The sequence below is a fragment of the Stegodyphus dumicola genome, chromosome 11 (genome assembly GCF_044657685.1).
Source record: "Stegodyphus dumicola isolate Sdum_Otavi_A_Nest chromosome 11, ASM4465768v1".
Classification (NCBI taxonomy): Eukaryota; Metazoa; Arthropoda; class Arachnida; order Araneae; family Eresidae; genus Stegodyphus; species Stegodyphus dumicola.
In genome coordinates, this window is record NC_140778.1 from 72,607,594 (window position 1) to 72,634,483 (window position 26,890).

Genomic DNA, 26,890 nt, shown 5'->3' on the forward strand with positions numbered 1-26,890 from the left:
GTTACGGTTGCAGGTTGTTGACGGTGAAGAAGGCAATTATGCGTCTCTTATTACGCACTCATCGCTCCGGCATCCACGGAATTCTCTGCCAGCATTGCTTCCGCCTGTCCAACATCGCAGATTACGTGCGCTTTCTCTAAACAATCGAACCTTGTGGGAAGAGAACACATGCCTGAAAAGCGGGGGAAAAGCTTTTCCTTGTCAACCGTTAAGAGTTATAATCCGATTTATATGCATCGCAGAGTAGCTTGTTTAAAGTTTGTTCCTGACTTTGACGCATGGACCACAAATAGAAGAAATTTCTGTGCTTACAGATGAAATAATATTTCAACCTGAGTACGTTGTTCTTATATTTGAGACAGATCGACTTTCTCATTGATATATTTAAAACATCGATTACATTTTAAACTAAGGATCGAGTTTATTTTATTTAAATTTGATGAGAATGTTGGTAGAACGCCCAGAACAAAATTAAAAGTTCTATTGCCAAGAACTGTATTAAAGGTTAAATTACCAAGAAAGAATGCATACTTCCACCTGTAACATTTCATGGTACATAGTAAGAAACCATACTCTTTATTAAAGTTTTTCTAAACTCTGCATTAAATCCCTTGCTGGTAACGAGTAAACCTATATAAGTAAGTCAATTTCTATAGCAAGATTTGGCGCAACAACAAACATAAATGAAAACTATTTTCATGTACAACATGAATATTAATATCATATATGCCAACAACTAAAATTCTAGTTTTACATAATGAATTGGCAAGTTCTGAGGAAAATCCTGAAGATAGTATTATTAAGACACACAAAGGATAAGAATCAAACGGAATTCTGCATATTGTTTTACATGAAGTTTTTTAAAGAGAAAAAAAAATAGCTGTTTGTGTCCGTTCCTCAGATTTATTCATTTCTGAACGCATTTTATTTGAAATAGACAGGCCTTTTTTAAATATTTCAGTCAGATTTGTTATTTATTTTAAACATTGTAAGGATTATGTTAATTTATCTAACAGTTAATTTTGACTTAAAGTTACTGTCCTCTGTTTTCTTAATTTCAATCTTACAACTTCCGGCCAGAACGTATTTTTAGAATCGCGGTTGAATGCAAATTGAGGAGAAGTACTTAATTGTGAAGTTCTACTGACTTCGTTAGAGAGAACCAGTGATTCTGACTAGCGCGCGTTCGCTTGTTTAGGCTACTCTCTCTTAAGCTATTATTACGCTCGGCCGTACTTTAGGCCCTTGATAGCTTCGCCGTTATTTAGCGTTACGGAGCCAACTGTTTAGAATCTTGATAGCTTCGGCTATATCTTTTTAGGTAAGTTTTTGTTCTTAGTTTTCTGAGTTCAATCCTGAGAGGAGGCTTTATTGTAAAACTCCAAGAAGGAATTCTGTGAAATTAATTTGGAATAATAAAGGGTATTTAACCCTTCCCAAGTTTCATTTTTTGTCTCTCGAACTCGAGCGACTATTCGCTTACCAGTTCTTAAGATTCTTCAACTTTAACCGTAACTTAAAAGTACACAGGTTAGAATCTTGCGACATATTAGTAGAAAAATATATTTCAGAGTTAAATAATAACTATAGTCATTCATCACTAACAATAGTCATTTTGAGTTAGAATTCGATTTAAAAAAAATCAAAAGAAGATAAATATTTGAAAATAATAAAATGTGTCAGCAAATATCTATAATTAGTCTTTTTCGTGAATATAGTATATTACATTTCATAGTAAATACGGAATAAAAGTCATAGTAAATACATTTCAAAGTAATCGCATTTATTTTAAATCGCTAAAATGCAAATAAACAAAATCTAAATGTGGCCAGCAGATGATCTCCTACCTATTCCGTATCTAACATGGAACTGACGAAATAGCAACAAACTTTAAGCAAACTATCACTTCTAGTCGAGAATGTTTTAAATAAAATCTAATTTGCACATAAACCTTACAGCTCAATGTTAATTATAAACACCACTAATTCTTTATTATTCTATTCTCCCATACAATGGACAATGATAGCTACACGTGCTTATGTACACATGCATTCTCACATTTTGATTTGAAAATATTGCGTCCGTCCTAGTATATGTTCTGGTTATATGCTGTTTCGGATTCACAGGTGAATGACTTGTCAGTCTCAAAAGTTTTATCTTTGGAATTCCCGTTAGAGTGTTAAGTGTTCCCATACATTTCATTTTCAGTCTTTTCACAGTTTCTTATATCCGTGTTCAGTTTCCTTAATCAGATGACCCATGTTTCTATTTGTCATTTTAGCTTTATTTGTTGAACTTTCTTTGCACTTATGCCACAAACGATACAAGAAGAAAATCGCAGAAGTTTTAAAATCAGAGTATCTTTCGAATTCCCAATACAGTGTTAAATGTTGCCATATATTTTGTTACATTCACTTTGTTATTTACGTATCCTATACTATTTCTTTAAAACTACAACATAACGATAACATTCAGAGGCAGCATTCTTTTATTTGAGAACTGAAAGGCAAAAAGTTGAAACGAAAATAAAATTCAGGATTGAGCCTAATACAGTTAAGGGGACTCATACATCTTAAAACCCATAAGATCTTCGAATATGTGACTGTTGCAAGAATTGGAATATTTTATTTATTTTAAAAGCAATTACTTCCAACTTTTTGCAGCTGACTACATAATATAGCTGCTTTCTGAAATAGTAATCAGAAAGTTTTGTTGCCATAAATATTTTTATAATTTAATCTGCTTTGTGAAAAAATGTTTCGTGATGTTTCCACCTTGCGTGCACGGTTTAAAACATTCCGTTGCATAATTTAATTCCATATTTAATATATAACTTTTATAACATTTGGAAACTACTGGGAACCAAACATTCACATTCATTCATTTGGAAACTACTGTGAATTTCTAAGAATTTCATGTTAAATTTTTATTTTATTTGGAGTTGAGTTTATAAAATGTATTTTATTAAAAAAATCTGTAATGTTTCCGTTCATAAAATTTTTTAATATTAAAATATTCATCAGATTTTGGTTTCAGTTAGAAAATAGTGCCCATATAAAGAATTCCATCGAATTTCAAGTATGTACCATTAGCCATTTTTAAAATATCTTGCGCAAAATGGAAACATGACGGAAACTTTTGTCATAAAGCGAATTAAATTGCAAAAATATTTGTGGCAACTCAAATTTTCTGGTTACTAGTTTCCAAAGCAGCTAGCTATATTTTGTAGTCAGCTGTAAAACGTTGGAAGTAATTGCTTTTAAAGTAAATAAAATATCTCAATTCTTGCAACAATCACATATTCGAAGATCATACGCCCCTTAATGAAACATTTCGTAATATCTGAAAAGCAGACTACGATACTAGACGTCAACCCGAATGCCAGTGGTCGTTTTACGAAGAGAGGGAGATAACTATCGAAAGAATTGCAAGATACTTCGAAATGGTTTAAAGGGAAAGCGGGGAAATGTAACAGCTGGAAGCAGTGGAGAGGGAGGTGGTGATGGCATATGGCGCTTGTATCGAATGACGCCACCCCTACCTATCGTTTGGCAGGGAAACTTCGCATGCTTTTATTTCCAAATTCTGCCTTAGTCATTGCAAAACACATTAGATCTCTAAAATCATAATTAGTATTAGGAGAAAGTCCCCAAAAGGAATTACGCAGGAGTTGGGATGTTAGGGGATCGGACAAAGGAAGCTGTGAGGTGGCAAACGACGCACTTACCCGCCTTATTAAAAGAGCACCTGAAACTAATTGTTTTCTCGCCTCGCTTTTGGGGGAGAATGAAATGCAACGCCATTTCCCGATCGTTCGAGATCGAGATGGACAGTTTTGTGCTTTTTTTTTTTTTTTTTTTTTTTTTTTTTTTTTTAGAACAAAAATGTTTTTCAAATAATTATGTTTTCCAACACAGCTTCAAGTTAAGACCGAAAAAATTAATTTTGTTCCTTTCATCTATTAAACTATTACTGATGTTATTAATTTGCATCTGAAAGAATTAGACAGTTTTATTTAAATTAAATCTTAAGAATTAATTAAGTGTCATTAAAAATAAGTTCAACTCATTTTATTCCTCTATATTTAACTAACAGCTACGCGGCCAGGCTTTGTCTGGCTTTGAAATGTACCGAAAAATGTCTGAAGGGAACATCAAACGTTAAATTTAAAAACTGCGCAGAATTTTACTCTGAAGAACAACTTCATTAAAAAAAGAATAATAAATAATTAAATAAAAATGTATTACATATAGCAAAATTATAATGAAATAAGCGATATCCCTTAATACAAATATTAATTATCCTAATAAATAAATTAACCAACTTCCTGCTGCCTTCTCTCCACAAACGTCCAGTATCCAAGAGAAACATTAAATTTAAAAACTGCACATAATGATCGCCTTCATTTTTCCCAGTGGCAGCAGTGCTGATTTTCAACAGTCAGCAGTCCAGTATGCAATTGAATGAAAAACTGTTGACAAAACCACATTTCTAAAAGAATGAAACTATTGAAAATGATTCGATAAAATCGAAAGGATAAAATTTAAAAAAAAAATCTGATTCGAATCTTGAAAAAATCGCTTCGAGGTGCACTCGCTCTTGTCTAGATGCACATATATACCAAATTTCGTAGCCTTCTGTTAGCTTACGCGCAGCACGAACGAAAGACACAGACTCTTTCTTTTATTATATGTAGAGATTACTTGATGCCATCATACCTCATTATATTTCATATCATAATACCTTATTATATTTTATACCACAGTACCTCATATGTTTCTTTAAAAAATCCTCTTTATTCTGCGAAATGTCCGAATTCTATGTTCCTAAATAATAATTTAAATATTTATAGGCAATCATTTAACGAAACGCAAAATGATGGAAAAAAAAAAAAAAACAGAAGAGGATGACTATATCTGTTACTAACAGATATTTTAAAATTTCAGTGTGGTCAAATTTTCTTTAAATTGTACAATTTTGGAAATGTAGATAAGCATTAAAGTTAAAGTTTATAAGGTATATTTCCGACCTTTCTGGCGTGCCTTCGTGGTGCTTCTGCACGCTGGGCCGGTATGCAGATGTCCGCGGTTCGATTCCCTGCGAAGTCTCCTGCTTCTGAAATAAACTTAATAACTCTACAGTGGGGCCCGAACTAAAAGGGTGTTGAATGATTATTCTCCTCACGCAGGATTTAGCGATAAGGTCCCCTAAAAACCCCAGTCGCCCTTTAAAAAGGGGAGTATATAAGGTATTTGTCCCGTCTTCTTGGCATGCCTTCGTGGTGTGGTGGTCTGCACGTTGGGCCGGTATTCCAGAGTTCCGCGGTTCGATTCCCTGCGAAGGCTTTGTTAATTTTTCATCTCTCTTGCCTCCAAGTAATACCTAATGCCTCTACAGTGGCGCCCGAACTAAAAGGATGTTGGATAATGATTCTCGTCACCCAAGATTTGGTGATTGGGTCTCCTAAAAACCCCAGTCGCCCTTTAAAAGGGGGAGTACATAACGTATTCCTTCCGACTTCGAGGTGTAGTGGTTCTGCACGCTGGGTCGGTATCCAGAGGTCCGTGATTCGATTCCCTTTGAAGGCAATTGCTGATTTTTCATCTCTCTGGGTTTTCCAGTTAAACTAATGTCTCTACAAGTTACTCAAAAGTAAATTAGATGCTTCATTAGAGAAAGAGATTGAGAAAGGAGAAAACTTTCTTCTAAATTTTGTAGAACGGATTGACATTTTCTACCATATCCTAAATAATTTTCTACCATATCCATAATCTACCATATTTTTCTTAGTGGTTTCATTTATTAGATTACGGCAAATTACACTAGGGCTATCTGCTTAAGAGAAGGATGGCTGAGTGGAAGGTTTCTCTAAAAGGCCTGGCTTGTACTAATGTTACACAGGAGGGAAACCACGAAAACACTCATGCAGCTATTTCCTTCGCCGGGATTTGAAATACCGGTGTTCAGCGGTCATAATCGCAAGACTGCTACTGGGCAAATTTTTCAATGACTAGAACTTACATTTAATTTACATTTACTCCTCAAAATGATTCTCCTAATCCTTAATTCTGAAGGTGTTCAAGATGCAGAAAACGTTCAGATAATGATTTCTAATCTCTTTCGAAACCGGGGGAAAACTCAGAGATTAAATTGCGTCGGAGTCCACCGGAACCCGGCTCCGGTACTTCTTAGTTTTTGGGTTAAATCATAATTCCACTCGGAGCGCACGGAAGCTCTAAATAAGAGAGCTCCGGCGCTTCTTTTATGTAACTGAACAACAATTTCAGTACAAATTTGATATCGAAAATTTTTTGCAATAAAATTATATTACAAATCGCTTATTAAATTTTAATTTACTCTTTACATTTTATCTAAATTTAATTATTTAATTACTTTAATTATTCAACTATTTTAATAATATTAATTAATTAATTTTATTTAATAAAATAATAATCATTAATTAAAAAATAATATACTAATATTAATTACTAAAATTAATTAAATAATAATTAATTTCGTAATGATTAACTACTTAATTTTAAAATTTTTAATGAATTTAATAGTCATTTTATTTATTTCTTTACTTTTGTTCCTCTTTGCTGACGGTCTTCCATAGGGCACAGCCACTTCTAATTTTAGAAATTAAAACTTGGGAAAACTAGAGAGAGAAATATGCTTTTACCTTCACGCCTTCGCGTAAAGGCTTATTAAAAAAAGGGTTCTTTTAACCCCGAAAGTAATGCATAATTAAACGAAAGGTTCAAGTTTTGTTTCAAAATCATTAGCATTTCACAGAAAATATGGCGTAATATTTCAACAATAATCATAAATTAATAAATTTCTAATGAAATTTTCTCCAAGCTTATAAAATTTATTTCATAGATTAATATCAGTACAATAACATTGTTTAGATTTTGAATTTGATCAAACTAAATTTCTGATAAACTTACTACTCAAAACTTGAGCTAATAACCTTCATTATACTGTAGAGTCATTAGGTTAATTGGAAGCAAGAGAGATGAAAAATATGCAACCGTCTTCGCCGGGAATCGAACCACAGACCTCTGGAATACCGGCCCAGCGTGCTACCACGAAGGCACGCTAGGGAAGGGGTAGAAATACCTTATAATACTCATATTAAGTGTGTGATCAAGTTCTGCAGAATCTATTACTGCTTATACATAACGCAATAAAATACATTTGTATTACGTTACCATAATTATACAGTTCTGTGTTCCCAGTTCTTTGTATTCATTAATTTACTTGCTAAGGAATAGTAGTATTTTTTCACGGAGGAAATGGTAGACGAAAATGTTTCTCTTTGGCGCAATGTTATCTTTATATACCAGTGGTAATAGGATTGTCATTAGATTAAATGTAATGCAGAAATATGACATCGCAATAATATTACAGGTAAAAACAGTACTTTTAGATCACACGAAAACATAGCACTTAACGAACTAACTGCTGTTATCTTCCTATCTGATAATTACAGTAGTTTTATTCTTAAACTTCTGTGATTAACAAAATACCGTTATTAGTCATTATTGAACAGAAATTAAAACCAATGTATAAGGTATTTATCCCGCCTTCTTAGCATGTCTTCGGGGTGTAATAGTCAGCCCACTCGGCCCGTATTCGAGAGGTCAGTGGTTCGAGTCCTGGCGAGGGCAGTGTTCCTTTTTCGGCACTCCTGCTTTAAATTAACCTAACGTCTTTAGAAATGTATACTTAATAAATATTTCTGAGAATCAAATCTTTCAAGAAATATTTACTTAGTTCAATAGACACCTATTCAACTATTTAATGGAGAAGTCTTTGACGGATTCGGTTTTAATTTAAGTCAAATAATATATAGAGAGTAGAACTGAAAATAATTTTTTTTAAGCAGCATAGATAAAACAATAGTTCAACATCGTAGAACTATTGCATAAATAAAAAGAAAATCTGAAGTATTTCAGATTTTAAATTATGTCCAAAGGGGCAATTTTTTAACATTTTGCGTGTTAAATTTATTTATTAAATATGACGTTTTTCGCACTTAAACCGTAAAATTCAGATCAACAGCAATATCGCAAAATAGTTTTGAAATGAGCACATCTTTAGAATTTCCGATAGAGAGACTCACGCACTGGAGATAAAAATGCTTTTTCTGTGCAACGTTGCCATGGCTCCCTTTGAAATCCTTGAGTTTGTTAATCAAAAATTCATTAACGTTTTACAAAATAGGAAATCGATACTGAAACAGATTCCAAATTTCAAATTTGGTCTTCCACATGCCCATATCGTAGGAGGATAACGTCATTCAAAATCCGATAGCTCTATGTACCGTTATTTTATCACAATGTGAGAAATAGACATACATTTATGCTGATTTTTCATTATTTAATTTCTTTAAATACAACACAGGGCGATAATAGCTTATGGCAACAGTTTGAAAAGTGATTCTGCGTTTGAAGTGAATGGACGCAAAATCGCAAAACGAAAACAATAGTCCTTCAGGGACAAGTCCCTTTGGACTAATTAAACTGTTCCGTAAAATTCCTCGTAATAATAATTAGAATGGGTAGAAAAAGAATATTATCATTATAACTTAATAGCTAAAACGAAAGTTTGGGAACAATGTTAGCAAATTTATTATACTTATTAAAATTAGCATTGCGAGTGAAAAGTTACGCATTCATAAATGATAATCAAATAATAATCATGTTTTTAGGAGCTCTGTGCTTTCAATGAATCATTAATGGAGCAATATTTATCAAAAAAGAATAATTTTGCATACATTAAAATATTTTTCTAGTTTTAATTTAACTTGTACACTATTCTAGTATATTTAAGTGATAAACATACTTGCTGTTCTTTTCGTCAGGTCACCCGCACTTCTTCAATCAACTTTCGAGTGGATTAGATATTGTATCCATGGCTGGAGAATGGCTGACTGCGACTGCAAATACCAACATGTGGGTAAAAGATATTAATCTGATATCAGGAGCAGTAACTTTTAAGATCTTGCTTTAATTCTCTTCCTCCTCCATAGGTTCACGTACGAAATAGCTCCTGTGTTCATTCTAATGGAACAGGTGACGCTCAAGAAGATGAGAGATATCATCGGTTTTCATAACGGCGATAGCATCCTTGGACCAGGTTATCATTTTTCTTAGACTACGATCTGTCAATAAGTAACATAATCATTAAAAATATTGCAAACTTGACTCAAATATTTTACAGGGGGATCCATCTCGAATTTGTACGCTGCTTTGTGTGCTCGACATAGTATGTTTCCATCTTACAAGCAAAAGGGACTGATGGGCTTAGGACAACTTGTCATCTACACCTCAGAACACGTAAGGAAACTATTTTATTCTGCTAAAAAAACGATAGCCTATAGTAAAGATCTGTCCTACAACCTGGCTGCACTAAATGGGAATACGTGCTATATTAGCCTCGTTTGAAAGCTCAGTGTTTGGGACATAATTGCTTCCCTGTCAATTACGTTTTCTTTCTTTTCAGAGCCATTACTCAATGAAAGGCGCTGGTATGGTGATGGGGCTGGGTACTGACAATGTTATTGAGGTTCGCTGCGATTCCAGGTGAGTAAAAGCTTATATGTATTTAAGGGATGTTGGAACTCAAAAAATGGTGACTTCGGATTTTTGCATTTTCAAATTCTCTACACTTCCATCTTTCTAAAAATGCCATTCTTTCGTCTCTATGAAAATTTGAACTGTAAAAAATCTAGTTTTAATTTGTCATCGAATGCTTTGATAAATGAGGATTTTTACATAAAAAAACGCCGTTTTTCTCTCAAACGTGACTTTTTTTTACAAACGTGACTTTTTTTTACCTTTTCTAAGGAACTACTGCTCACAGGTATCTGAAAATGTTATGGCCTATTTATTAGGTTTCCTAATATTTACTGAAATGAGCTTTTTGTGATAAACTAAGGAAAATTTGATTTTTTAATTTTTTGTGTGAGAAAAGTGTTAAATTTTACTATGCCTAACAAAATATTCTGTAAATCAGTCTAAAATTCAAAAGGATTCAAAAGCTCGTTTCAGTATAATCGAATAGATATACTTTAATTACACAAAAAATTTCAAGGGTGTATCTACAGCAGATTTTAAGAAAAGGTACATCGAAAATGGCCAATTTAACGTTGTGGGTATATGGGTTTCTGACAGCCCTTAATCCAATAATAGCATTTATGATAAAATCCCCGCTTCAGTTCGTTGCGCCCTGAAAAGTATCATAAATATGATATAATGATCTTTGATAATTGATAACAATTTCTGTTATTTTTGCAGGTAGGCTTATTCTTTGTATCTTAATTATGGTAAAATTCGAATATAAATTTATACTAGTTTTATTTAGATTAACGATCTTAATTCAAGGAAAGTTGTATTAAAAATTTAAGATTTTTTTTCTAATAAAAGCTGTTTAGCATTAGTGACAACTCATTTTTAAAAAGCTTAAAAACTACATATTTTATTTCAAGAAAAAGAGAGCAACTAATATATTTTTAGATTAATGACGGCTTTCGCACTGGACTGAAGTGGTTGACTTTTTTCAGAAGTATGTTACTTTACAGTACTATGTTACTTTACAGTAAGTTTATTTTGCAATCTAATAGTATTGATATAGAAGTCAAACAGCAAAAATCAGCGTTATGTTTTCAAATTTTCACAGACTAGTTTGGATGGTTTTACCGAACCATCCTCCTCAGCTGCAAAAACACAAATGAACGAGATAAGATAGCTTAATTAGATAAGATAACATAGATAAAAAGAAAAGGAAAGAAGAAAGAATGAAATTATGAAAAGAAAGAAAGAAAAGAAAAGAGTAACAAGAAAAAGAAAGAAATTATGTTTTAATTCTGGTTTCATCAACAGATGACGCCAGTAGCTGCGTTTTTGTAGCTGAGGATGATAGTTCGGTAAAACCATCGAAACTAGTCTGTGAAAATTTGAAAATATAACGCTGATTTTGTTGTTTGACTTCTAAATTGATACTTGTTCGGCGTGTTATTGTATCTTAACTAATAGTACTGGTTTCAGTAATTTAAGAATAGCATAAATAAAAGTATATTGCTAAAATACATTTAATGCAGACCCTTTTTATAAAAAATTGAGCAGTAATTTCGCTCTTTAAAGTGATCCGTGTAAATGAATTAGGAGACACTTTTCTCACATTTCTCGCCACAACATACTCAATATGTGTGAACAGTAGCAATGAAATTTAACCGATCTGAAGAAATAAGAAGGGTGTAACTTAAGTGGCTACAATACTACATGATCTTCGCTAGGTCTTGAACTGAACTCAATTTCTGAATCACTGTTTCATATTTCCAAAAATTTCTGTTATGTTTATTACTAGTATTTTCCGTATTATACTAAAATTAGTTTGATTTGTCTCCAAACTAGTACTTTTACTAGAGAATATCTTAGGAACAGTAGATTCTCTGTTTGTTTATTTCTTGAGAATTTTTTTACAAATAAGAAAGTGGTAGCGAAAGCGAATTACCACGATACGAAATTATCTCATTTTGAAACAATAAAGATTAAAAATGTCCAGGTATAAAAAAGGATTTGAAGAAGTTATCACAGGTATTCAGGAAATTGCTAGCTTCCTACATGTTAACTTCTCCCAAAAGCCTACGAACCCAGCCTACGAAATTCTAGTCTCTCTCTGACAAACCTTGAGGCACGATCTGTTTCCAGCATACTTGTGTAGATTTAGGTTTAATAACACAAACAGGTGTGAATGGGACATGAGGGTGAAATATTTTTCACCTTTAATCATTTCTTTCTCAGTTGCTTATTTAAGCACATGATTCCGCCCCTTCTCATAGTACCTGTTAAATCAGACTACAATGTATAAGGTACTATAAATCCTAAGAAAGCCAACAAGCAGTACTTTGCTTTACTTTGCTCCATCTACAGATCAGCTGTTCCACTTGGGGTATGGTGCTTATCAGCCTGTTTAGACCCTGCCAGTGATTCTAATTTCTTTCATACATCAGGAGACACGTTTTGTTGAAGTTGTTTTGTTGGAAAAGATAAAGTTCGTTCATTGAAAGGGATGAAGTTAGACATGTGGCTAAAAGCATTCTGTTCTGAACGTTCAGCTTAAGCTGTGTCAGGCAGGAAGACGATAATGCATGCAAGGTTATTTTGGTTTAAAACTGAGCTGTATTTTTCAGGGTTCTCAAAATTTTCCAATCGTTCGAAATAGATGCATATTGTTACGAAATGTCCATTCGCGATAAGATAGCTTCCCCGCAAAGCATGTTTTAGGGTTGACATAAAATGGCAGGCTTGCCACATTTGGCGAGAAATCGCCCATTTGGCGACAAAATTGGTTTTATGCCATGACGGGTGGAGAACCTTCTGGAACGAATTCTTACCGGTTTAGCCCAGAATGTTCTCGAACACAACTATATAAACCCTGCTGGTACGCGGAGAGTTAGTCAGTCTGTGCGGAGTTAGAGAGCCCATCGAGTTCACAGTCGGTCAGCGAGTACCGACTGGGTCGTCGAGTGCACCGAAAGAGGCTCTTAGTGTATCGCTGTTAGTGCATCGTCGAGAGAGTGTGCTGAGCTCCGGGAACGACTGAACCGAGGAGCCGGGAGCTGTACTCTAGTGTATCGGTGAGTGCAACGCGAGTTGTAGTGTGGAGAGTCTCGAGAGTACGTGGTGTTCCGAGTACGACCGATCAGAGTCCGGAGCTGTACTCTGGTACTTTGCAGTGAAGCTGTCTCCACCATTATAGCCTGATAACCTGAAGGCTGTGTCGCTGATTGCTCCAGCGAGTTTATAGTAGATCTTCGACGACTGTGTAAATGTGTTATTGAGTTGTTTTGAATAATACTGGCCAATAAAGTGTGCTGCGATACTTCATGAAGTGTCGTCGTTTTTCTCACCAAATCCGCACGAACCCCGTACATACGTAACGTAAAGGAAGGGGAAAAAAACGTAATAATATAATATTTAAAGTAAATCCCAAACATAATAAATTTGAAAAGTCATTAGCATGACTCACGTAGCTCACTTTAGCTCAGTATGTTTTCTAATTTTCGAATACAAGGATAATTTCCTGTTGAAGTTTGGTGCACTGGTACTGGAAATTTCGCAAACTGCCTGATATACTATTCATAATGAGCTTAGTTTCTTATAATTATCGAAACAATACTGCAATAATAAATTTTTCTTTATGGTTTTGATCGATAGTGCAACACTATAGTTTTAAGGATAGTACTTTAGCATTTTATTTAAATTGTGGTGATGTATCAATCATATTTCATTGTACAATATGCCCTATTTTAAAATACTTTCCTTTGTATGTGTTTATCCTTATTTTTTGTTTTTTGGTGGATTCGTTCTATTTGCAGATACAAAATGATAGATAAAATGACAAAAAGAAAATGACGGATAATCGAATTTCTACGGTAAATAATAATTTTTATTTGAACCATAAGTAAAAAGGACATCAGAGGGGTAAAATGGTTAATAGAAACTGTCGGATCTGCTCAGTTTTATCGTGCATATAATATTACAACATTCCAAAGATTTCGAGATATTACCAGAATTGTACGGTAAAATATTCATTGTGGAAAAATCGAGAAGTCAAAATACTACCATTAACTCTTCTGTTATATGTCCCATATAAAATCCGAAAACTTAACTGAGAAAAAATTTAGTATCGGTTGCTGCGCAATTAATATGTCAAAATTGCGTCCCTAAGCGTGTCGTACAAGAGAAACAAAGGAAAAACACTTGTGATGTGGAATCTGAAAAGGAAAATCGATTGGTTGATTTTTATTTTATATGACTGCTATAAACTGAATACGCGTCATTCTGTCCGATAGCAGATAATTAATAATAATAATAAAAACATTCGAAATTGAATTAAAATTATGAGGATCTCTTGTTAAAAGAAATTATTTAATTCACATAAAGAGAGAAAAATATTCGATATTGGCTAAGTTTTTTTTTTTTTTTTTTTTTTTTGGTTGAGATTTTGAGAAGAAGCGTATTTCCAAAAATCACCAATTCTATTTCAGTACATTAGGGTCACAACTTTCAGCTGCGAACTTGTAAATGCAGAGTTGACAGAGCTGCAATCAGGTGCAAATGTTAAGAAAATTGAATTCAAAAAGGTTACTGAATTCAATAAAATTTAATTCAAAACTGTGACAATCTCATGTTAAGAGAACCTGCTTAATTCATATTGCAATTCCTTCCGGACAAAGTCCTATAAACAGAGAAAAATACATAGAAATGTTACTTTTTTTATCCAGAAGACTTTGAGTACATTTTCGGAAATCCCCAAATGCATTTCAGTACATCTGCTTCTCGATATTCAACTACGAACTAATAAATGGAATAGACAGAATGAAGAAAATTGAATTCGATAAGACTTTCCTTTCTTTCCTTTCTTTCCACCGACAGCGAGGCGGCCGGTCCACTGGATAAACAAGCTGCATTTGCTTTCAGAAATTTTCCCATTTTTGACGTCTTTTTTCTAAAGCCTGTATACTTTTTAGCAATATTTGTTTCGCATTTTAAGTATTATTAAAGTAAATCCAGATATATTCAATTCTGGAGTAATAATATGGCACAAAAAGTGTTGTTTTCAGATGCTAGATATTAACTAGAAGATGATAATTGTTCCAAAGCTCCTAGATAAACCACCACTGTACAAGAACAAAATTCTTACAAAATTACAAAATTACGTTAGATAGGTGCAAGCCTAATGAGAACTAATACATTTTACATCTCCCGGTACATTTCTGTCAGGGGCTTGGTGTAACGAAAGACGCAAAAGAAGAAATCTGCTTCTGAACCATTAAATGTTTGGTTATATGGAATTAATTTTAAATCAGAAAAAATAAGTCAATATGTGTATTTATCAGCCCAACCTCTGCAGGATGGAACTGGAACTGAAAAGCGCCGTTGCCCAAATTTAAATGCAAATGAACAATAAGAAAAGTTTTCATTTTGAACCTGATTTGTACTTTTTTAATACAAATTAAGTTCAAAATAAAAATGAGTTCTTTGTTTTATATATATATATATATATAATTAAAGAAAAGAGAACAAACGATAAAAGACCTATGTGGTCAAAAACGTTGCGCATTGCGCTCCAAAATTTAGAAAAAAGTTGCTTAGATACTGTGGTTCCTTGAAAATATTAACATAAGTAAAATAAAGTGCAATGAAATGTGTAATAAAGATTAAATAAACAATATAAACACTTGAATATTTACAAATAAAATTCAATACTAATTGTAAGCAATATGCTAATCAAAGTAAGGCATATTTTAAACATTAGAATTAAAGTGCGACAAATGATTTAAGCAAAAATATATAAACAAAGAAGCGGTAAATGGTAGATTAGCCTAATTCGAATCTCATTATGGCTCTTCAGGGGAAATTATTTTTAATGATTTTCGAATCAAGCTAACTTCATATCGCGTTTCGCCGAAACAGACAACTGAAACTGTATTCGAAATATTTTTATAAATTAATTGATAAAACTTCGCCAAAAACTATATATATATGTAATAATAAAATTCCATAATCAAGAATACACTTAAAATTTTAACTGTATGTTCTTTTCATTTTTAATGGCGACGTTTTCTTATTTGAAAGTACGTGGAATTAAATCCACAGCCCCGTAGTCAAGTTGTTTTTCCCGCCTTTTCTACACGTACAGTTATAGAATGTTCTGGAAGTATTTAAAGCGAACTGGATTGGCTGACGAGGCTGACGTCATTTCTTGGAAGCTCCGCCTTTCCAGAGGCTATAAAATGACTCGCAAAAGAATATCGGAGATTTTTCTTTAATGCAATGATGCAGTAAACATCATACAAAAAGTTATTAGTAATTCTTATTATTATTAGTTATTCTAATTTCTCCGGATATCTCATTTTGTAACTGCTATTTCTCCTGAATAATAATAAAGGGATCCTGTTTTTTTTAAACTTATCGTCTAATAATTTAAGCTACGACTAAAACTGGTACATCATATTGCATTGTAATAATTTAGAGAAGCTTTATTGCGCAATTAAAAGGTAATGGTAGTTAAGGAAAAACTGAGATTGCTTTAAATGCTGACAACGAAGCTCGTTAATTTCTCTAACAATCACCTAACACGCAAACTTAAATTGAATACAGGAGTGGTGTGATACTGGTGTTCGAGCATAACACAGCATTACTACATCATCTTGATTTTAAAATTTTACAAATATTCCAAGTAATTTCATGGAATCTACCCATAATTTGAACCTTTCATGGCATCTACCATAATTACCATAATTTGAACAGTAGGATAAACTACAATTTATTTAAACTTTAATTCTATTTATATTTTAGAAACTTCAATTTTTTTATATATCTGAACTCTTTATTAGAAATACCTGAACTACGTATATGAACTATATACATAAACATTTTGAAATATGAACTATATTTGCACATGAACTATTTGAACTATTTGTATATTTGCAAAATCTAAAAATTTGAACTATATATATGAATTACATAAACATAAAATTTTATTTACAGACTTTGATCTATAGTTTTTTTACTATATCTATAGATTATGGACCATAGATTTTGAACTGAGGATTTTGTTGGAACTATAAACTGCTCTTCGTTACTAGCATTTCTTTTCGTCGCAATTATGTTCAAAATTCCGTACATATTTTAAGGAGTTATGTCATATATTATGTTTAAAATTTTTGTATTACATTCAAAATTCTGTACATTTATTATTGTGTTATTTTATACATTATGCTCCAAATTTTTGTATTACATTCCAAACTATGGGTTATTCCAAATTATGTATTGATTCCAAATTATGTATCTATTTTGTTAATACCAATAAACGGCTGGGATCACGTAGTAGGAAGACGGCGCTAAACCAATTAACCAAATGGTAAAGGTGTGATGCCCATCTTCCCCGATCTTAAATCCTAAATCCTAGCGCACAAACTTTTGTTTTTTACTTCTGGGTATTGTTCCTTAATAACTTCTGATCACTGTCATTTTTTGTAAATTAAGAATATATAAAAGAATTCTCAATCTGCAAAACGAATTTAATTTTTTTTTTTTTCAATCAGGGGCCGCATGATTCCAGAAGAGTTGGAAAAATGCATCCTTGCTGATAAAGCCAAAGGTAACAAACCATTTTTTGTGTGTTGTACCGCTGGGACGACAGTTCTTGGAGCTTTTGATCCGATAGAGCCGTGTGCTGATATTTGTGATAAATATGGCCTCTGGCTTCACGTTGATGTAAGTGAATATTGAGTATTTCTGTTTTAAATTTTCTGATGATGCGTTTTAGAGTACTGCATGAGCAAAGTTATTTAATATTTTCAGTATTAAACATTACATGTATTCCTTAATACTTGTGAAAGATAGTAAACCAGTGTGTTTATGCTAAGATTCAACATGATGATTAACAAACATATATTCATAGTTGAGGAAACAAAAGGTTTTTAAATTAAAAATAAAGCATAGATTTAGATTTCCTGTCTATTGTAGAGAAATACGCCTTCAATAATGAATATTATCTCATCGAATTCTCACTTGATTCGCGTAAATTTCACAAAAGCAATCTTAACCCTTTGCGGCACAGTGTGCCCGGTCTGGACACACCTAAAAATTTCCTTCTGTACGCACAGAAAAATTGAATGAAAAAAGGATTTATAAGTTACTATAGGTTACTCTGAACCTTCTTTATTTATAGTAGATGGCAGCTCAACACAAACCAGTCCATATATTTTAGACATGTTTAGTTTTTTAAGACCCTCATTTTTCAAAGAAATTTTCCAGATATTTTAGGGTATAAAAGGAATTGTTTGAAAAGAACATTTTTTGTTATTGTTTTGGCTGTATGCTAATCTCCTTATTCTATACTAGTTTTATGTATAGAATGTAGTATGTATAGAAAAAGACTTGAGAATGCAATTAAATTTAAAATATTTGGAACTGTGTTTTTTTTTTCTTCCTATTTTGTTTTATTTTATTAGACCAAAGGGGACAATTTGCCCAGAAGGGCTATTAATTTCGTTTTGGCATTTTGCGTTGATTCACTATAAACGGTGAGTCACTTTTTAATTTGTTGCCACCAAATATTACAACCTTGTATTATATTTAAAGAAATTAAATAATGAAAAATCTGCGTAAATGTATGTATGTTTCTTGCATTGTAATAAAACAACAGTACATAGAGTCATCAAATTTTGAACGACGTAATCTTCCACCGAATATGGAGATCTGGAAGTCCTAATTTGGAATTTGAAATTTGTTTTATTACCGATTTCATATTTTGTAACACTTCAATCAATTTTTGATTAAAAAACTCAACGATTTCAAAGCAAGCAATGGCAAAACTGTACTAAAAAAAATTTTTTTTTCATTTAAATGTTTAGTTAAAGCCACTTTACTATCACTTCTAATTTCAGCTTACAAATTTTCTGCCAGTGCTTTCAGAATCGCGGTTAAATGCAAATGAAGGAAGAGAAAGTTTCAGATTTTAAATTACGTCCAAAGAGGCGTATTTTTAACATTTTGTGTGTTACCTTTATTTATTAAATATCATGTTCTTCGCACTTAAACCATAAAATATAGTTCAAGAGCAATGTCGCAAAATAATTTTAAATTGAGCATACCTTTAGAATTTCCGATGCGCAGTCTCACGCGCTGGAGATAAAAACGTTTTTTCTGTTCAACGTTCCCATTCCTCGCTTTGAAATACTTGAGTTTGTTAATCAAAAATTCGTTAAAATTTTACAAAATATGAAATCGATTAAAAAACAAATTCCAAATTTCAAATTTGGACTTCCCAGGTGCCCATATTCGCGGTAGGATTACGTCATTCAAAATTGGATGGCTCTAGGTACTGTTGTTTTATCACAATGCAAGAAACATGCATACATTTATGCAGATTCTTTATTATTTAATTTCTTCAAATGTAATACAGGGCGGTAGTATTTGGTGGCAACGATTGGTGATACGCCGTTTATAAGGTTCCGACGCAAAATCGCAAAATAAAAACAATAGTCCCTTTGGATTAAAAATGAAATAAAATGAAAGGAATAAGCGAAAATAGAAACTTAAATTAAATGATGCACTAAAAGCTGAAGTAAATTTAGTAGCTATGATAATATAAATAAAATGAATGAATTAAAATTTTTCTAGAAAACAAGAACTTTTAATACTGTAAAGTAAGAAGTCGAAAAAAAATTAAAGAATAAACCAAAGTATTTCAAAAATTAAAACGAAAAAAAAAAATTAAACGAAAATATCTTGCAGCTCCTGTTCAGGAAGTTGGTGCCATGAGATAATTTAACAAGACAGCCATATTTCTGAACAATACAAAGGAAATTTTAATAAAATAATCGTTTTTGAAATTAACAGATTCTAAAAATTGAGGTGAAATGAGGTTACTAAATCAGTTGTTAATGTAGTCCAAACCCTATGTGATTAAAAAGGAAAGTACGGTTCAATTTCAGCAAAAAAAAAAAAAAAAAAAAAAAAAAGTAAATCAAAGGCAGCCAAGAGCAGAGATTAAGTTCCAAACATAAAAGTAAAATAAATTAAATTAATTTAATAAAATTGTCTAAAGTTAAGAAGTCAATTATATGAATAAATTATAACAATCCAAAAAAAAAAAAAAAAAAAAAAAAAAAGAAGAACATTTTAAAAATTGGGTTCTAAAATTTTGTTAAACTGGTAACATTTCGGAAGCTGTAATAAAGTCGCGAAAATAATCTAAATTTTAAGGAACCAGTGAAAGAGACTTAAAAAAAATTGCCATATATAACGCATAATATTTAACAGTATGCAAATGCAAACTGTAATTACTTGTATGAAACACAAAAGCATGAAGCAAAAATTTTTACCCTCTGTCCACCTGCTTGCTACTGTTTGAAAGATAGAAAAAGAGCGTGTTCATTGCTTTTATTTTAACGATGCAAGTACGTTTATGCGAAGTACGTTTATAGTTCACGTATCAATTAACGATTAGTACTAGTTAAATAATCGAAAATTAAATAAAAGTAAAAAAAAAAAGGAAGTGGTGCAGAAATAAGCATTTATGCTACAGGAAATAAAGTTTACTTTATAAAGAGAGCTAAGGTCTTGAAATGAAGCAAATTTATTAATTAATAAGAGCATAATTTTTAAAGTGATTTGTTTAAATTTGTTTGCTGTGCATTTTTGGTAGGACTACATTAATGAACACTTAGCTACATAATGTTCAAAACTGTAAGGTTATTAATTGGTTTGAATACATTTTTGGTAATATTAAAGTTTTGTTACACAGTTAAAAAATGTGGCTATCTTCTTACATTATCTCGTTGTACCAACCCCATGAACTGATGTTTCAAAACATGTAGCACCTAATTTTTTAAAGCAATTTTTTGCTTAATCTGTTCTCTTATATTTTGATATATGGAGACCTTGTTTTATTTATTTTTTAATATCATATAAGACCCTGTGTGTGTCACAATAATTACTTAAAAATTTAGTCTTTACAAACACAGAGAATACGCATGCTTTTTTCCCCTCCTCTCCAAATAGTTACACCTTGTTATGAATAATCGTTCTTTTATCCCAAGAAATACAAAGTTTCAGTTTCATTAGCAAAAGCAAATTACACAACTTATCTAGTGGATATCTTTATTTAATAAGGAAGATTAAAACATTATTTCTTCAGATGTTTTCAGGGTTAAACTTTTACCCTAATTTCATTTCATTAGACGTAAATGCTAATTTTAAAATACTGACACGGCATCTTCAAATTATTTCTGAAATTTGCATGGATGCTTCAAACATTAATTCCTCGCTGTAGATTATAGAATACTTGTTGATATAGAGTTTTATTATTCATTTTGAGTTCTAGAAAGAAAATTAATATTAACCTTTTTTATATTCAACATTCTTTTTTCTTCCGGATGAAACCATAAAAGTTTTATATTGACGCCTTTAAATTAATTTTGCTTAAGTGACAGAAAAAATTTGTTTTCGAATTTTATAGTTTTGTATTATAAATTGTAAGATTAATTATAGGGACCATTAGATATTCTGCATCAAGAAATATAAAAAATCAATTAAGCTATCACCAGGGTTCGAACCACAGAGCTTTCAACTACTAGCTGAGCGTTTACATCACAAGAAAATTAGGTTTTTTTTTTATATATAAGTTAGAGAGTTCCTGTTCTGTTAAATTAAATGTCGAGGAATCTAGTGAACTGCTAAGCGAGTAATCGCTTAGTTCCGAGAACAGAAAGCGTAAATCCAAAAAGGCTAATTACCCTTCTTGAGTTAACCCTTTGGCCTATAACCACTAGTCTGACTAGTGGTAAAGAATTTCTGCCATAAACAAAAGCCACAAGTCTGACTCGTGATAAAGAATTTGTGTCATAAACAAAAGCCACGAATCTGACTCGTGGTAAAGAATTTGCGTCATACACAAAAGCCACGAGTCTGACTCGTGGTAAATAATTTGTGCCATAAACAAAAGCCATGAGTCTGACTCGTGATAAAGAACTTGTGCCATAAACAAAAGCCACGAGTCTGTCTCATGGTAAAGAATTTGTGTCATAAACAAAAGTTACGAGTCTGACTCGTGGTGAGGAATTTGTGCATAAAATGCCGCGTATTATTATTAGAACAAGCGATTGGAGTTATTCTACATCGAATATTTTTCCTTTGATTGGAACCTTAGTGTTCTTCTTTTTTTTTTTTTTTTCACTTGTTTCTGACGAAACTGGATGATCTGTTACTTTAATTCCCGGTGAAGCTTCGTTACGTTCACACGTTTCAAATATAATTTCGTATAAAGAATTAAGAAAACCTCTAGTCACAGTTGACAAAAATAGTTGCATGATGGGTTCATGCAACTATTTTTGTCAACTGATCAATTGGTTATGATTACACCCTAGATGTCTTAAAATTACTCTTTGTACTCAAACATTGTTTATTATTTCACAATTCCTTTCGTTACTCTGAAATATATATGTCATGAAAAGTATACATTTTGCGCCAGTTCGGGTACACGGCTGAACAGTTGAATGGCGCGGCGCACGACCGACTCTCTTGTTTACTATAGCTCGCGCAACTGGTAGATATCGTGTAGGCCAAGGGGTTAATTACCCTTTATTCACTCAAAGTAAGATTAATAGTCGGCCCCTTTCTTCGGGCGTACAGCAAAGCCTCCACTTAGGCTTAAAAAGAGATTTAGCCGAAGCTAACACAGTTCTAATGTAGGTGGCCAGCAATTTTAAACTAGCCGGCGAACTATCAAAAGGCACGTAATACTACGGCCGAGCGTAACAACAGCTCAGAGCGACGTAGCACAAAGGGAAACGTGCGCTATTCAGGAATCATAACTCTTTCTCTCGAAGTCAGTTGAACTTGAATTTAATACTATTCTCTTCCTCAGTTGTATTAAACGAGCTTCTAAAAACTCATTCTGGTAGGAAGTTGTAAGTTGAAACGAGTTAAGCTAGGAAAGAAGCATTAAATTAAAATAACTGTTATAAAATTAAAATATGCCTTACAAAGTGATGTAAAGCTTCTTCTTGAATTAAGATTTGAGCAGAAGCCTTTCCCTTATTTTTTCGTGATACATTTTGCTGAAAGTATCGGTCACTCTTTTTATGTCATCATGATAGTTTCTCTAGAAGTCAGTCCAAAGTTCTTTCGTATTAGAGACTATACTATCATTAGAAATACTTAAACTTAATTCTGAAATCCATTTTCACATTCTGTAGCATAAGGCTTTCAAACAGTTATACACAATAAATATTTTAAAAAAGAGATGATAATTCTTTGAAGAGCATGTGAAGTTTATTCACTCGTACTAATTTTTTAAACTATTTTTATTTTCAGGCTGCCTGGGGAGGAGGAGTTCTACTCTCCAGAAAATACCGCTCAAGAATGAATGGCGTTGAAAGGTTAAAATCTGATTTTAATATTAATTAACTAAACAAAATTAAGTTAAATTAGAAATTATTTTCTATCTTAATATGAACCATAATAAGTAAATATAGAGGCAGGAACTTAAAGATAGTTTTAAATTTTAATTTAAGATTTTCATGATGGCATTTAAGTTGAGTAATTGGTATTTGTAATCTGGTTTTAAATAAAACTGTTGGACATTTTGAAATGAGACGCTTTGGATGCGAGATGATGAGACGCTTTGTGTTCTCTTTAAGCTTCAGGAAAAATTAATTGAATGTTAAAGGAAGCATCTTATTGCTATTTTCGTATTAAAAGGAACCAGATTTCCATTAAATGTCATTTTTAGAATTTTCATCATTTATTATTAATTTAATATTTCAATATTAATATGAATGTGCTGAATGTCTAATATTTAGTATTTTAATTTAATAATTAAGGTCTTAATATTAACACATTAAAATATTACTTAATATTTAGCTTTAAATAGAAATATTATATTATTTACTATTAATATTAATTATTAATTCTATTTGTTATACTACTATTAACAGTACTTAAATTCAGCTAAATCTCACCTAAGCTCGACTCTGGAACTTCTCATTTTTTGAGAGAAGTCGTAGTTCTAGTCACAGCCACAAATGAGATAATCTTCGGTACTGTGTGTAATTTCAGTTGTATACTGTACGTAACGGAATCGTTCTATGTTTTTGACTGACTATGTACTATGCATAATTGAATTCCGGTACTGTGTGTAGTTGAATTCTGCATTATGTGTAACAGAACTCCTTTCGTCGCCAGAAATCCTTGAGTAGTTGGGGAGAAGTCTTGTTGAAAATTAAAGTGGGAATTCCTTTTCATACACAGTAAGAGAAAAAGTTTCCATAACTTTTATGATTTAAAAAATTAAAGTTTCATAAGGATTTTTAATTTAAATATGTTTCTTAATATTTACATTAATGAAATCATTATTGAAATATATTTCAGCAAGTATTTAACATAATGATAGTGGCATGTAATAAAATTAAAAGTTACCTTTTGCATATAATGAAAAAAGTGTTGATACACATAACATCATGTAAATATTAAAACAACGAAAAGCATTTTAATACTTAGTGCAGAGATGGGTAAACTACGGCCCGCCGGAAAGCTCTATCCAGCCCACGGATAGAATTTAATTTGCCGGTCCTAGGCAAATTAAAAAATATATATATTTATATATTCATCTCCTTTTCTACTTTGTTTAAATATTATTTTTTAATTCAATGGACTGATGATTTGTTTACTTTCTCTATTTTTGTTCTACAAAACATAAATCGACGGAAATAGCAAGCACAAACAGCTTTCAATCAGTAAAGTGTTTAGCGGAAGTTCTTTGTTAGTTATAGCTGTAGATTGACACCAGCAAGCCTTATATCTTTCTCGGGGAGCAAACATATGGGAATCCAATATAGATAAATTAGACCTCACATGTGGCAGACTGCGCATTTTTTAAGCTCCAGCCAGCGGTTATTTGAAATTTATATAATGTAAATTTAAATATAATAATAATAATTTACGTAATTTATAAATTTATATTTTATTTGAAATTTACCATTTTTAATCTTCTCATTTACGTGTAGAAACTTCTATGTGTAGTATGCATGAAAGACATGTATTTACAATTGCTAGAGAGAAAAGAAAGACAAACAATGCCTTATTCAAACAGTAATTACTGTGGAATAATCCTTCTTTTTATAGCTAAGAAATCTGAAATAAATACTAATATTGGATTTATTTAAGGCAGATTATCGCATTCTTTTTCATTATGAAATAAATAAGGAAATACTTATCTTAGTGGAAAACGTACCTGTAAAGAAAAGAAAAAAAGTACTTTTAAGAAATTAATGCAAACAATTTACTGTCTGTAGAGGAATTAACAAATAAAATTCCCTTTTAGTTGCCAGCATTAAATTTTTTAATTACAATGGAAACCCATTTTAATTACAATGAAATCTGAAATTACGTCAGCTTTGCTTTTGTGTTTTCCCTTCTTTCTCACAATTTCTGCATGTAACTAGATTCTGCATAAATAAAAGGTCAGAGAGAATCACTTTTCTATCTCTGAATCTGAAACATCTGAATAAGAAAAAGTCTCAAGCTGGAATGATGCTTGAAATTCAGTAAGCTCAAGAAAATGCAAAAAAATATGGTACATAGCTAAAAAATGCAAAAAAAAAACGTGGTACATAGCTAAGGTTTTTAATTTAAAGAAGAAGTTACATTTTCCTGTACATCGTTTCCTGCAGAAAGGGCACTTTTTACCCCTTTGCACTTACGAATTTCAAAACTTGATACTTTTCCTTAATTATTCACAAAAGTTTATTGCTTTTGCTAAAAGTTTTATTTAATGCCAGCTCGCCCCGCCGTTTGCCGAGTGGTTAATAATACTGGCAGTTTGACCTGCTTTAGATTTCGAACCTATGCGGAAAAGGCTGGTGGCGTGATTGGTTTTCGTGTTTTCCCCAATACGAGCCAGTTTCCCTCAGAAAGTCCTCCACGAAGGCATCCTTCCTGTTAGGTTGACGTCGTGGCTTTGCCATATTCAGACAACTTTACCATAATGCCAGCTCCTTACTCTAGGTTTAATATGTACTGGGTTTAAATTTTCGATTTTATATATTGTTGCGAAATATCCAGCTGCACATTCTAGAAAATAATTTAGACATGATTATGCATTATAATATATATCATTATTTCATTTATTAGCTTTTACATAAACTTGTGTTTAATTAGTTTCAATAGTATCAAATTTATATAGCCTCAGTACAGAAGCATTACATGCAATATAACACACATTATATTTCATTGCTAATCTTTTTTTACTTAAATTACACATGCTATTGCCTAAAATCTTATTGCTTTAATAATTCTGTACAGCATTTTAAATAAAATATTAAGTAAATCAACATATATATATCAAAACTGATCTAACCAACATATATATAAAAACTGATATATATATTAAATTTTACGCAATTTCAAAATGTTTGATTACATCATCATTTTGAATACAAATTAATATTTATGGAAAATATAATAATAAATAATAAATAAAGATAATATTTTTATTTTTCCGTATAATATTTCAAATAATTAAGCCTATAAATTTTACAAAGTCAAAATATAGCTAATTAAATATCTATGCTTAGCATATCGTTACAAGGTATTTCTCCCACCTTCTTGTCGTGCCTTCGTGGTGTGGTGGTCTGCACGCTGGGCGCGTATTCCAGAGGTCCGCAGTTCGATTCCTGGAATTTGCTCATTTTTCATCTCCCCGGCTTTTCCAATTAACCTAATGTCTCTATAGTTGGGATGTAGAAAGGATTAAAAGGGTGGTGGATGATGATTCTCCCCACCCAGGATTTGGAGATTGGGTCCTCTAAAAACCCCAGTCGTCCTTTAAAAAGAAGGTATATAAGGTATTTCTCCCGTCTTCGTGGTGTGTTAGCCTGCACGCTGGGCGCGTATTCCAGAGGTCCGTGGTTCGATTCCCGGCGAATGCGTTGCTAATTTTTCATCTTGCCTGCTTCCAAAAATACCTAATGTCCCTACATCGTAACCACCATAATAAAACACTTCTAACTGCAGTCATAAAGCACAGATCACGCACATATTCTAAATATCACAATTAAACAAATTCCACAATTTTCGTCTTCATTTCCTTTAGATGATCTATTGCTTACAGGTTTTTTTGGTTAGTCTATATTTTAGGGTACCCCTTGGATTATTGCCAAGTTGTTGTTTCCTTTACCGCCAAGTTTTTGTTTTATTTATGGTAACCTGAGTAGTTGAATGTTATAGAAACCCTGTTATGACGTGATTGGTTGTAATGAGTCATCGAGGTGCTTTTAATTTCTCAGAGCTTATTTCTGTGTTGG

The 26,890-nt window shown here is 32.1% G+C and overlaps 1 protein-coding gene across 1 annotated transcript in view; it reads left to right on the forward strand.

The window, feature by feature from the left end:
- Positions 1 to 26,890, forward strand: part of Gad1 (glutamate decarboxylase) — a 111,173-nt gene that overhangs the window by 53,067 nt on the left and 31,216 nt on the right. Inside the window, exons 3-8 of the mRNA XM_035364643.2 lie at positions 8,870 to 8,960; positions 9,038 to 9,144; positions 9,229 to 9,344; positions 9,511 to 9,590; positions 17,123 to 17,294; positions 22,902 to 22,966. Of these exons, the coding sequence (XP_035220534.1) occupies positions 8,870 to 8,960; positions 9,038 to 9,144; positions 9,229 to 9,344; positions 9,511 to 9,590; positions 17,123 to 17,294; positions 22,902 to 22,966 (631 nt within the window). The remainder of the gene's footprint in view (positions 1 to 8,869; positions 8,961 to 9,037; positions 9,145 to 9,228; positions 9,345 to 9,510; positions 9,591 to 17,122; positions 17,295 to 22,901; positions 22,967 to 26,890) is intronic.